Below are 12783 nucleotides of genomic sequence, written 5' to 3' on the forward strand. Positions count from 1 at the left end.
GATTCCAGCTTTATGACATGGCGCATTATCCTGCTGAAAGTAGCCATCAGATGTTGGGTACATTGTGGTCATAAAGGGATGGACATGGTCAGCAACAATACTCAGGTAGGCTGTGGCATTGCAACGATGCTCAATTGGTACCAAGGGGCCCAAAGAGTGCCAAGAAAATATTCCCCACACCATGACACCACCACCACCAGCCTGAACCGTTGATACAAGGCAGGATGGATCCATGCTTTCATGTTGTTGACGCCAAATTCTGACCCTACCATCCGAATGTCGCAGCAGAAATCGAGACTCATCAGACCAGGCAACGTTTTTCCAATCTTCTACTGACCAATTTCGATGAGCTTGTGCAAATTGTAGCCTCAGTTTCCTGTTCTTAGCTGAAAGGAGTGGCATCCGGTGTGGTCTTCTGCTGCTGTAGCCCATCTGCCTCAAAGTTTGACGTACTGTGCGTTCAGAGATGCTCTTCTGCCTACCTTGGTTGTAACGGGTGGCGATTTGAGTCACTGTTGCCTTTCTATCAGCTCGAACCAGTCTGCCCATTCTCCTCTGACCTCTGGCATCAACAAGGCATTTCCGCCCACAGAACTGCCGGTCACTGGATGTTTTTTCTTTTTCGGACCATTCTCTGTAAACCCTAGAGATGGTTGTGCGTGAAAATCCCAGTAGATCAGCAGTTTCTGAAATACTCAGACCAGCCCTTCTGGCACCAACAACCATGCCACGTTCAAAGGCACTCAAATCACCTTTCTTCACCATACTGATGCTCGGTTTGAACTGCAGGAGATTGTCTTGACCATGTCTACATGCCTAAATGCACTGAGTTGCCGCCATGTGATTGGCTGATTAGAAATTAAGTGTTAACGAGCAGTTGGACAGGTGTACCTAATAAAGTGGCTGGTGAGTGTATAAATGCAGTATATACATATAGCACATATGAATACAGTATATATACAGGACATATAAATGCAGTATATACATATAGCACATATGAACACAGTATATATACAGGACATATAAATGCCGTATATACATAAAGTACATATAAATGCAGTATATACATATAGCACATATGAATAAAGTATATATACAGGACATATAAATGCAGCATATATATATAGTACTACATACACATGCAGTATGAATATACACATGTAAGGGTGCTTAGACTCCTGTAGGCGGATGAGCGCAGTTCTGCCGTTAGAGGGCGCTGAGCCTGAATCCCATTATCTGCTGCCTCCCTCGCTCGGTGGTGATGACGTAGGACGGGTACCGGAGTGGGTCAGTCGGTGACTGTCTGGTTACGGCGTGTCTATGGCAGGGCTGGAGGAGAGCGGGGAGCTCTTGTTCCGCCGTGGAGCCGGTCAGGTACGGGTGTGACGTGCGCTCACTGCACGGATGGTACTTACCTCAGCGCCGGGTGGTGACCGGCGCGTCCCTGTGACAGGCGGGTGAGCTGGTCAGTAGCGGGGCAGCTCCACTGACATGTGAATAGACAGTGACATCCAGCTTGGGGCGTCTCTTGTAGCTGTGTGTCAGGTTCTGCTCATGTGGACCCGGGTGGTTCTGTGCCCGGGTAGCCCGGGTTGCTCACTCTCAGGATTACTTGTCCGCTTTCTTTTGGAAATTGATCTGTGGTGAATATTTTAATGTCTTTCACGTGTCGATTTTCTGCTGCAGATTTGCTGTGGATTTCTCTTATACAGTAACTCAGTTTGAGGCCTAAGTGAAGATCTGCACAGAGCAGAGGCTGTATTAGGCCCCAATCACATCTCCGTTATTGTGAGACCCCTCACCTGATGGACATGTGACCTGGCCCTTGGGTCAAGTGAATAGTAATGATGCACTTTGGCAATATTTTGGGATAAATTAGGGTAAGGCCACACACTGCAGGCTGGGGCTAAGCTGCCACAATGACAGCACAAGTTTACGGCCAACATCTAAATGTTAACAGCAAAAATGTCATTCACAAGTGGAGTTTACATTGTGTTTCAAAACCTAATACAACAGATGAGAGGAGATGCCTAATTACATTGTGTTTACAAAACGCTCTGGGGCACATTTACTTACAGGGTCACTGGAGTTCACATAAAGTGCATTGTCCGTGTATAATGCTGCGTGCAGAGAATCACTAAGATCATGCGCCAGAAATCATGAATGTGTCGCTTCCCCGCTCAGGTCCAACAGAGTGCACCATCTTTTTTGTGGTGCATCTTTAACATGGGGCGTGCGACATAATTTCAAAGGTAAATACGGCGTTCAGTCCTACTCAATCGGACTGTCCGACGGCTCGCACCCCCTTTATTTGTGTCGCAGGGAGGCCAGCGCAGCTTCACCACAAAAGTGTCCATGCGGCAATCGTAGCGCAGACATGTCTTAAATACCTGTGCAAGCCGTTTTAGCCATGCAGAACTAAAGTTTGGTGCAAAACCCTTAGTAAATGTGCCCCAATCTGTTAACCCACTGTTAACATTTGTGTTGACTAAACGCTGCGTGAATATAATGTTAACACAGTAAAATTAGGCAAATCTCTTCTCCACATATGTTGTATTGCATTTCAAAATGCAATGTGAATGCACTGCAACCTTGCTATGTTTGGTGGACAGGGGTTGTACAGTGTGTGACCATACTGAGTAATAGGAGCTAGAACAACAATAAAACTGAAAAAAATTGTAAAGTAAGGGGTTAAAATGGGGTTTTGGCACATTACTTGGGGATTAAAATTTAAGAACTTTCATTCATGGGCAAACCCAAAATGAAACCTCATCCATGAAGACCTCACCTATGAATTCATAGCACTTATTAGTGATTGCCATAAACTGTAAAAAGACCAGCACTGCTTCAGTTCAGTCTTTGTTGGCTCCAATGAACAAAAAATGGTGATGTTTCATCATGTGACCTTTATAACCAATCACTAGTTTCAGTTGGCTGCTGCTTTATTTTGGTTTACGTGTATATACTAATATCTTTTCATATGTTTCAATTCTCTTTTGTGTAATAAGTGTAAATGTTCGTTATGACTCTACATTTCACTGTTCTTCTCAACAGAGTGATGATTCGGATATCTGGGATGATACAGCATTGATCAAGGCTTATGATAAAGCAGTGTCATCGTTCAAGGTAGCTTTTGTGCAATATTTAAAGAAAATCTAGCATCTAAATCCATCATGATAAACCAGGGACACTTATAGATCCAGGGTCTGTGACTGTGGTAATCTTCTAAAATTTGTTATAAATGGACAGCTTCCTTCTACAATCAACTTCTACAATTATGCTAATGAGCCTGGAGGGCTCCTGGTTGGCTTTACCGGAGTCCTTCTGTGCTACAGCTTCACAGGCTGTTACACTGTCTTACCTTCCCGTTTCTCCCTCAGCACTTCCCACTCTTTTTGACTACCATAATCTCACACAGTGGGAGAAGGGAAGTGCTCCTGCGCAGTGTAGGAGCTTGTGAAGCTACAGCACAGAGGTGCTCTGGTAATTTGGTAATGCCAGCACTGACCGCGCCACTGACCGGCAGGTGTATAATACAGCTGATGCCTGCTGCGTATGAAGAGGGCCCTGCCTGTGAGCCCTCTCCATGCTCTCTTGACAACAGCATTTTCAATTATGTGGGCCTGGCAACAAGGCGGTAAAGGTATGAGATCGATGGATATGCAGTGGACTTGCATGGCGGACAGTACCACAATGGGATGGCTTTGTGTGCTGTGTAGCTGCTGCACAGGCTTGGTAAGTTTACCCAATGACCTTAGGTGTCTGCTTCTTGCTGCAGCCATTGTATAGCGGCTACATCAACCGCTGATCTGCAGGGATGCCGACCATTGGATTTCCATGTTTTATTTTAATAAAATTTTGGCTCTTGAAAACTTGTCCTGTGCTCCGTTGACCTCTGTGGCACACCAGGCTTGGTTTGCGGGACAAGCCAATACCAGGGGTCTCTAATACTATGGAAGACGCAGTCTCTTCTGCCAATCAATCGTTTATACCCTACCTATATTTATCCCATGTCATTTATGGGGAAAATCACTCTAAATTTGCTTACCGGTAATCCAAATCCAAATTTAAAAGTAGATACCATTCACTAAATGGGACATGGAATATACACATGCTGATATATTTGGTGTTTCATTGTCTTCCATTGTTTTAGGGAATTATTTTTTGATAAATGAATGAAGACAGCTGTGCTATTTATCTGTTTTATCATCACTAAAATAAAGGAAAATTGACACTAATATTAATATTTCTGCCATGTGTAATATTCCAGAATATGCCCTGAATAAATTTCATGTGCACTGTCCTTTTTAGAGAGCCCTGAAGAATGGAGGAGACTTTCCTATGGAGCCTGTGTCACCAGAGAAGAACACCAAAGCAAAAAGGAAAAATAACAAGAAAAACAAGAGCCGGAAGAAGACAAATGCGGCTCCTTTAAAGAAGGTAGTGTGATCTTATATGTAGGTGCTTGGCACCTACACCCTAATCCTAGGGTGGTCCCTAGGGAAGAACCCATGGCAATATGACAAAACATGTTTAGATTAGTATATACTGGCACCATGGACATTCCTAAAGATCATGATGTAGTCCCTGGAGCACTGTGTTGCTTCTATAAAATTGCATGTGTCATTTTTCAGGTTTACGCCAATGAATGTGCAGGGAAGTATTTCTGTGAACTATGCTCGAGGTTACTGTGAATCTTGACTTGGTTATGCCCACAGTTCTTGTCTCATTTTATTATACTATATATTGTTTTATTATAGTGGAGAATTGGGGACTCATGCAATGCCATCTGGTCAGAGGATGGCAACATGTATCCAGCCACCATCGATTCTATTGATATGAAGCGAGGGACGTGTATAGTCACATATACCGGCTATGGGAATAGTGAGGAACAAAGTTTGGCTGATTTGCGTTTTCCTGACAGTTCAGAAGGAGAAAGTGACCCAAGAGATACAATACAGGTGAGGGCACAATTGGGGATTGGTTTGGCACATTGACAGATGGATACAGATATATACATGTGTTCATATTAAGAAATTTCTTTCACTGCAAACATGTCAGTTCCCTTTAGGTTAAACTAACCCACAATACCTAAACATATCTTTGAAAACTGCTATTATACGGCATTACAACTATCCCTATATTGTTATTCCCCATATTAAAAAGTGGTGTACTATACCACTTTATTATCAGTCTATTTTGTTAAATTAGTCTCCCCATCACTATGGATATTCATGTTCTTTTAGCTCAGGCTCATCTCCAGATTACTAAATGACAAGGGGCCTGCTTTCTCTTAACTCTGCTCTTCTACATCATTCACATGTTAGTGCTGCAAGCTGCTAAAGAGAATTCCTTAGAGAGGGGTACATGGGGTGGTTAAGAGGGACAGGAAGGACATGAATATGCCAGCCACAGTTCAGAGAAATACAGCATTAGACTCAAATAGCAACTTTACCAACGGACTGTGAAACTTTTCAGGCGGAGGGGGATGTATAGGGGCGGTTTTCAAAGATATGTTTAGTTAATATAAGTGACCTTTTAAAGTATTGTTTTTTATTTTACTTCATCTGCTGGTTTCTGAATGAAACCACTTAATATAATGACTATTGTACTATACCACTTTATTGTCATATAATTATCATATATTTTATGACTATTTATACACTCACCGGCCACTTTATTAACACCTGTCCAACTGCTCGTTAACACTTAATTTCTAATCAGCCAATCTTATGGCGGCAACTCTGTGGGCGGAAATGCCTTGTTGATGTCAGAGGAGAATGGGCAGACTGGTTCGAGCTGATAGAAAGGCAACAGTGACTCAAATCGCCACAATCAAGGTAGGCAGAAGAGCATCTCTGAACGCACAGTACGTCGAACTTTGAGGCAGATGGGCTACAGCAGCAGAAGACCACACCGGGTGCCACTCCTTTCAGCTAAGAACAGGAAACTGAGGCTACAGTTTGCACAAGCTCATCGAAATTGGACAGTAGAAGATTGGAAAAACGTTGCCTGGTCTGATGAGTCTCAATTTCTGCTGCGACATTCGGATGGTAGGGTCAGAATTTGGCGTCAACAACATGAAAGTATGGATCCATCCTGCCTTGTATCAGCGGTTCAGGCTGGTGGTGGTGTCATGGTGTGGGGAATATTTTCTTGGCACTCTTTGGGCCCCTTGGTACCAATTGAGCATCGTTGCAACGCCACAGCCTACCTGAGTATTGTTGCTGACCATGTCCATCCCATTATGACCACAATGTACCCAACATCTGATGGCTACTTTCAGCAGGATAATGCGCCATGTCATAAAGCTGGAATCATCTCACACTGGTTTCTTGAACATGACAATGAGTTCACTGTACTCAAATGGCCTCCACAGTCACCAGATCTCAATCCAATAGAGCATCTTTGGGATGTGGTGGAACGGGAGATTCGCATCATGGATGTGCAGCCGACAAATCTGCGGCAACTGTGTGATGCCATCATGTCAATATGGACCAAAATCTCTGAGGAGCTTCCAGCACCTTGTTGAATCTATGCCACAAAGAATTGAGGCAGTTCTGAAGGTAAAAGGGGGTCCAACCCGTTACTAGCATGGTGTACCTAATAAAGTGGCCGGTGAGTGTAAATCCCCTCTATACCCTTCATTATTTCAATAATGAATAAGTATACCGCAAAACGCACGTTGGGGTGCGGTAGTGAGGTGGCACAGTACTTGATCATGGATGTTAGCCCGATGCAGCTGACAAAGCCACCCCCAACATTTAAATCCCAGCACTGCATGAGTGTTTCCATTTTTGCATCGATTTTCAACCGCCGACAATTTGTCTGCATGACAGCCCGGAGTCTATGCGAGACTCCAAGGCTTGTCATTTCTGGAGATCAGCATTTACTGCAATACAGCTGTACGGTCATACCTTGTTCTATGTTAGTAGCAGCTAGATATGGAGTGCTTAGGGGTTGTTCTTTCTCTTCAGTGCTTTTAGCCCTATGTATTCAACTATTCCATAATGACATCTGTAGTATTTAACCTAAAACCTGCTTTAGCTTTTAAGCTGCTGGTAAAAATTTTTTTAACTGGGAAATATCTGGATTGAGATCTTAGTAAAATGCTTGCTATTTTGTTAAAGGACATAAATGGGGATGAACATTCAACAGATGAAAGTGACAAATCTTCCAGAGACTCTGACAACAGAGATCAGCAAAGAGCAGCTGCACCAAAGCCTTCCCACTGGAATCTTCCCTTCCCGCCAGCCCCTCCCCCATTTATGCCTGGGTTTGGACAGGTAAGGGTTATCTCTATTAATACTGGGATTACTGAAAATGGAAGTATTTTAACCTTAATATTTAGTCATTTTTATTATGAGCCACCTAGCACAATGTGCATGTTGGCCAATGCTGTATGTATTGTAAAGTAATGAACATTTAGTATTTTGCATTCCTTATAGAATCATTATTATCCTGTTTAATATATTTGTAGGCCGGAGATAAATCTACTCAAGCACATCCCTTTATTCCTGGATGGCCCCCGTCATTTCCTCCAGGCCCTCCTGTAAGTCATTGTTACATTACATAGAAAATGCAGAAGATGTGTAGTTTAATGTAAATACGTGTATCATATATAGAAGGTTTTCTTTTTTTTTTTTTGTGTACCTCCTTGTTTCACAAGTATCGTGACAAAATTCACTTGCCTTATTTCCTATCAGTGATCCAATGCTGGACCTCCTGCGGGGCTCAGGAGAAGGAGGGCACATGATCTCTAGAGCCAATCGGTGGTGGAGCAGTGACGTTTCGTACACACTGGCTTGAGGAGTGGTGTGTTCTGAACGTTATCACTCAGCTGCTGATTGGTTGTAGCGGTGCCAAGTCTCCCAAATCAAGACCAGGAGCACCCCAAGAGAAGTACAGCTGTGCTTTAGTGCAGAGAAATTAGCTGAGTAATTTTCTCTATTGTTATTTGTGGAGCATGGAGGTGTTTAAAGGAAATCTAACATCAAAATCCTTCATGATAAACCAGGGACACTTATTCATAGATCTGGGCATGGAGACTGTGGTAATCTTTTTATATTTGTTATCAATCGCCATCTTCCTTCTGGAATCAACTTTTAAAATTATGCTTATGAAACTAAGGGGGCGTTACCAGGGCCCTTCCATGCTGCAGCTTCACAGACAGTTACACTGTTTCTCCCTCCTCCCTTAATACTTCCCTCTCCCTCTGTCTGCTGTATTCTCACAGTAGCTGCACACGGTCGGAGGGAGAGGGCGAGGCATCACAACAGCTTGTACAGCCAGAGCACAGATGGGCTCTGTGATGCCCCTGGAACCCTTCTTGCTCTTTAGCATGATTTTAAAAGTTGATTTTTTTCTTTTTAGAATGGAGGCGACCATGGACAAAACAAATATACAGGAGATCACCACAGTCGCAGTGCCTGACTGTTCCTCCTAGTTATCATGATGAATTTTAATGTTAGGTTTCCTTTAAAATATAACAGATTATCAATAGTTCTTTTAATTTTGCAACTGTTGACAGAATGCAAGGCTCTAGACAGAAACTTGTGTCCCTTTTGATGGCCAAACACTGGACTAGACAGTTTTATATCGGTGTTTGATGAAGAGACTGGCACATTATTAGTCTGACATTAGTGGACGTTGCTACTAAGAACACATCCATGTTCTTTAAACCCACAACCTCCCTTTCCACTAAGTCTCGTTTCTTTTTCATATTTGCAAAACAGTTGAAATAAAGCGCAAAGCGTTATGTTTTTCAAGGAAATTAGATGCAAAAAAGCTGAAATCAGTCTGTGCTTTGTTTCTAGCTGATCCCTCCTCCACCTCCCATGGGACCTGATATTGCTGAAGATGATGAAGCATTGGGGAGTATGTTAATTGCCTGGTACATGAGCGGGTATCACACTGGTTACTACCTGGTAAGTGGAATTTTGTTATATGGGGTAAAAGGTTATGGGGAGGTCTTGTGACTATGCCTTTTCCCTATATTGATCACCTTCTGATGTATCCTTCATCCAGATGCTTGGTATTTTTTTAACTTGTTTTTTCTGCCATTCCCATAGGGGCTCAAGCACATGGCCATGGTATGACCTGTGTATGATCCGACTGACTGCCTAGGCTACAAAATATAGAGCTATGTTACTTCTCTGCTCACCTTCACATGAAGGTTTTTTTTTTTATAGGCAAATGGTCAAGATGTCACATTAGAGGGAATTCTAGAAAGGATATTTCGTACCCTGCCCAAAGTTAATACATTGAATGGTGCAGGGCCATAAGGGAGGCCCATGGCTCATGATCATTGTATTCCTAGAAGTTTGCTAGGACCTAGAGTCTTGCTTCTCCATTTAGGTCCTGCACAATGTACTTGTATAACTTTCAAACTGTTATCTGAAAAGCAAAGTCACACCAAAGTCATTACCTCTGTCCTCCGTTGCCAACCTACCTATTCTAAATCTGGTGGACTTGCAGTTGCACTTGGGAGAATACACTGTCAAGATGGCCCCACTGTAGTCGGCTGCCTGTGCATCAGCTCTTTCCCCCCCACAGCCTTGCGGCACCACCATGGCACTCGCCCTATTATATCCCTCCCCCCTTCAAGACAATGCGAATCATTGGCGCAACAGAGTGCAGGAACCTTGCAGCCAAGGGCACCAGTTACAGCGTCGTTGCAACATCTTAAATGCAAGTAGTCACAACCAGTACCTTACTGTACCAAGGCTCCAGTGGTAGCCAGCACCAGGCAGCTTAAGCACCGGTACTTGGAAAAAGTGGAGCTACAGGCAGCTGTGACTGGAGTGTTCCTTTATTGTGTAAAATTTGGTTACCATCCCTTTAACTATAGGTTATAGAAACCAGTTCAGATTATGTTTATACATGACATTTTGTCACAAAAGCTGGTAATGTTTCGTGATGTACAGCAATTTTTTTAAATATACACCCAAAAGTATGGCACTAAATACACCTTCTAGATGTGTGCATTCTCCTCGGACACCCATGTTCTTTGTCCTGCACAGCTATATAGTTAAATTCCTATTTGTGTGGATCTATTCAGCTAACTTGAAAACTTTTCAATACATACAAGGATATGTGCAGATTGTTAAGAACTGTAGGGTTAAGGACCCATTATTATAAATTAAAATGTATACCTACTAACAATATTACATTTGTCACTTCATACAGATTTCATAGAATTTAAAACCATTTTCAGTTATATTACATAATATTGTCTTTCAGGGTTTAAAGCAGGGCCGAATGGAAGCTTCATATGGAAAGTATTCACATCCCAAATAAAGTTAAAGGAAACATGTGAGTATTATAGTATGCCCTATAAGCAGTGCTGGCTACTTCAAGAGGATTGTTTTAGCCATGAACAGGCTACAGCTGCCCAAATGGGAGTAGGGTTGCACAATGCATTGAAATCTCGGTACTTGTGCGATACTTTCAAAGCCAGAACGATTCAACACCAAGTTTCTGTTACTTGCGTTACTGAATGACTACCGTAGACTCTACAGGCCCCTGGTATCTGACTGCAGAGCAGGGTTAGCGGTGGGGTCCACGTCATCAGGGAAATGTCACCATCTGTCCATATATGGTGTCTACATCTCCTAGGGCTTCCCCAGAGCAGACATTGGGCAGGGAATCCTTTTGAGATATGTGTTGGGTTAGCGGCAGAACATGGACCATGTCATCGAGTTCAGATCACCATCTGTCCATATATGGTGTGTACACTTTCCAGGGCTTCCCCAGACACAACGTCTCCATTTAATTCAATTAAATAATTTTTGGCCCAGCCCGGGATTTGAACACATCTCCACACTCCACCTGCCATAGAGCTACAGGACAGAGCCTCTATCCACTAGGATATGGGCTTAGTGGTTGTCTATGGGAGGATTTTATGTAACTAAGAGCTTCACTGTTACATTGTGACACAGGCTCCATGCACTGGTGTATGGAGAAGGATCTTCTCAGAGATTATTATGATTATTGAGATTATTACTATTATTATGGAGATTATAATATTTTAAGATATTCTGTGGAAGGAAGAATATAATACAGTTTAAATGAATAAAAGTGTATAAGACAAAAAATAAGGACTCATTCAGACGGGTGTGTCCTCTGCTCATCTGCAAAAAAAGCAGATGTCATGTCTGTGATCAGTCCATATTGTATCTGTACGGCATCCATTTTTTTCACATAAGCTAAAAAAGCTGATAGGTTTTTAATCTACTTCTTGCCCCGCCCAAGTGGTTGCCTCCCGCCCACAGATGTTTGCATTGCATTTCTAAATGCCGTGTAAACACCCCATGTGACCGCACCCTAAACATTCAGATAATACCTTTTTTCTTTTCTCGAAAATATTGTATCGGTGTCGAGTATCACAATACTTTTTTTGGGTATCACATTGCACTCAAAATTCAGTGCAACCCTAATTGCGAGACTCTCTTTATCAAAAAATGATGTTATAAACCCTCATCCCCTGCTGCACTAGATTTATCAGAAGGCTCTGGCATGGGCTCCATTGTCATATGCTGTAAAGGGCACAGCCACATTCACCCCACTCCGCGGCCACATGACATGAAAGGACAAGTAATTACAAGTTTTGGAGCCTAGCCTAAGATGCTTTGTTACAGCAACATAACATTGATGGTTCTATCATAATCTAGAATTGTATTTTCTTACATCCCCTCCTCATCCCTTGGTTGAACTTGATGGACGTGTCTTTTTGTTCCTTGTGTCATTGTTGAATGTTTCTTATCATTTTCTTTCTTTGTATTCCCTCGCAGCTGGCTTCTCTCCCAGGGAGAGCACTGGACTATGGGGGACGAGATAGTTTTTCTTCTTTTTTATAAAATTCTTTTCATCTGATGGAGAGATCACCAGGTGTTTTTGTTTATTTAGGAATCCTGAAAGTACCGCATCCCGTTCTATAACAATTCTGTACAATGTTACGATGCTGCAAATAAAATGTATTAGAATGCATATAATAATGTCAATCCATTTGTCTCATAATTAAGTGCAAATCGTGTGAATCCAACATAACAATATGATGAAGCTTTAGGTGGCAGAAGAAGGGCGGGGGCCAAAGGGAAGAGAGACTTGTATATGAGGACCCATCTGACAGTCCGGAGAAGGAATAGTCATAGCTTGCCCTCATAGGGTATAAGTACGGCTACTACAGATGTCAGGTCAATGTAGCCCTAGCATGTGACATATGTAATATCTCACTGTATGGTTCATGCCTTGTGTTAAATCGCATTGCACTTATATCATATTTGGAGTCCCTATTTGGGGTTCTACCTTGCATTGTATTTGGAGTACCTAGGTTTTGTTCTACAGGAGGACTTCTTTTGGGGCCTCTGACTATGTTAATGTTGTTTTGATTTTGAAAACATTTCTTTAAATTGATTTACCATTTCAAAAAAAAAAATTTTTCTAATAAAATAAATATACCTCACTTTGTTGTTTTGCCTCATTTTTAATAGTCTGTCCATTGTTGCAAATAAAAAAAACAATTTTCACCCGACAATGGAGCATTTATGATTGTAGCGGAAGCTACAAATACCCTAAAAATTGTAGGTTCACTTAGGTGTCACCAACATTACCACTGTCTGCTGTATGGATGGAAGGATTGCTTTTAGCTTTTGCAGCTAAAATTTTACGTGTCAATTTTTTTGGGTGCTATGTTTTGTTTTTAGTATTTCCTTTGCTATCACTTATCACCCAAGTGGGTGTGTTGTGGGATTGTGTGACCTTTTGTGTTTGTTATATTCCAGT

At 42.2% G+C, this 12783-nt stretch overlaps 1 protein-coding gene across 1 annotated transcript; it reads left to right on the forward strand.

Annotated features, from left to right (window-relative positions):
- The first annotated feature begins 1217 nt into the window (after positions 1-1217).
- SMN1 (survival of motor neuron 1, telomeric) lies at positions 1218-11847 on the forward strand. Its single transcript, XM_072138865.1, has 9 exons — positions 1218-1374; positions 3055-3126; positions 4312-4440; positions 4761-4961; positions 7131-7286; positions 7481-7552; positions 8817-8927; positions 10243-10314; positions 11793-11847. Exons 1-8 carry the CDS (start codon positions 1321-1323, stop codon positions 10297-10299), a joined length of 852 nt encoding a protein of 283 aa, XP_071994966.1. The 5' UTR covers positions 1218-1320; the 3' UTR covers positions 10300-10314; positions 11793-11847.
- Positions 11848-12783: the final 936 nt, after the last annotated feature.

The sequence above is a fragment of the Engystomops pustulosus genome, chromosome 1 (assembly GCF_040894005.1).
Source record: "Engystomops pustulosus chromosome 1, aEngPut4.maternal, whole genome shotgun sequence".
Lineage (NCBI taxonomy): Eukaryota > Metazoa > Chordata > Amphibia > Anura > Leptodactylidae > Engystomops > Engystomops pustulosus.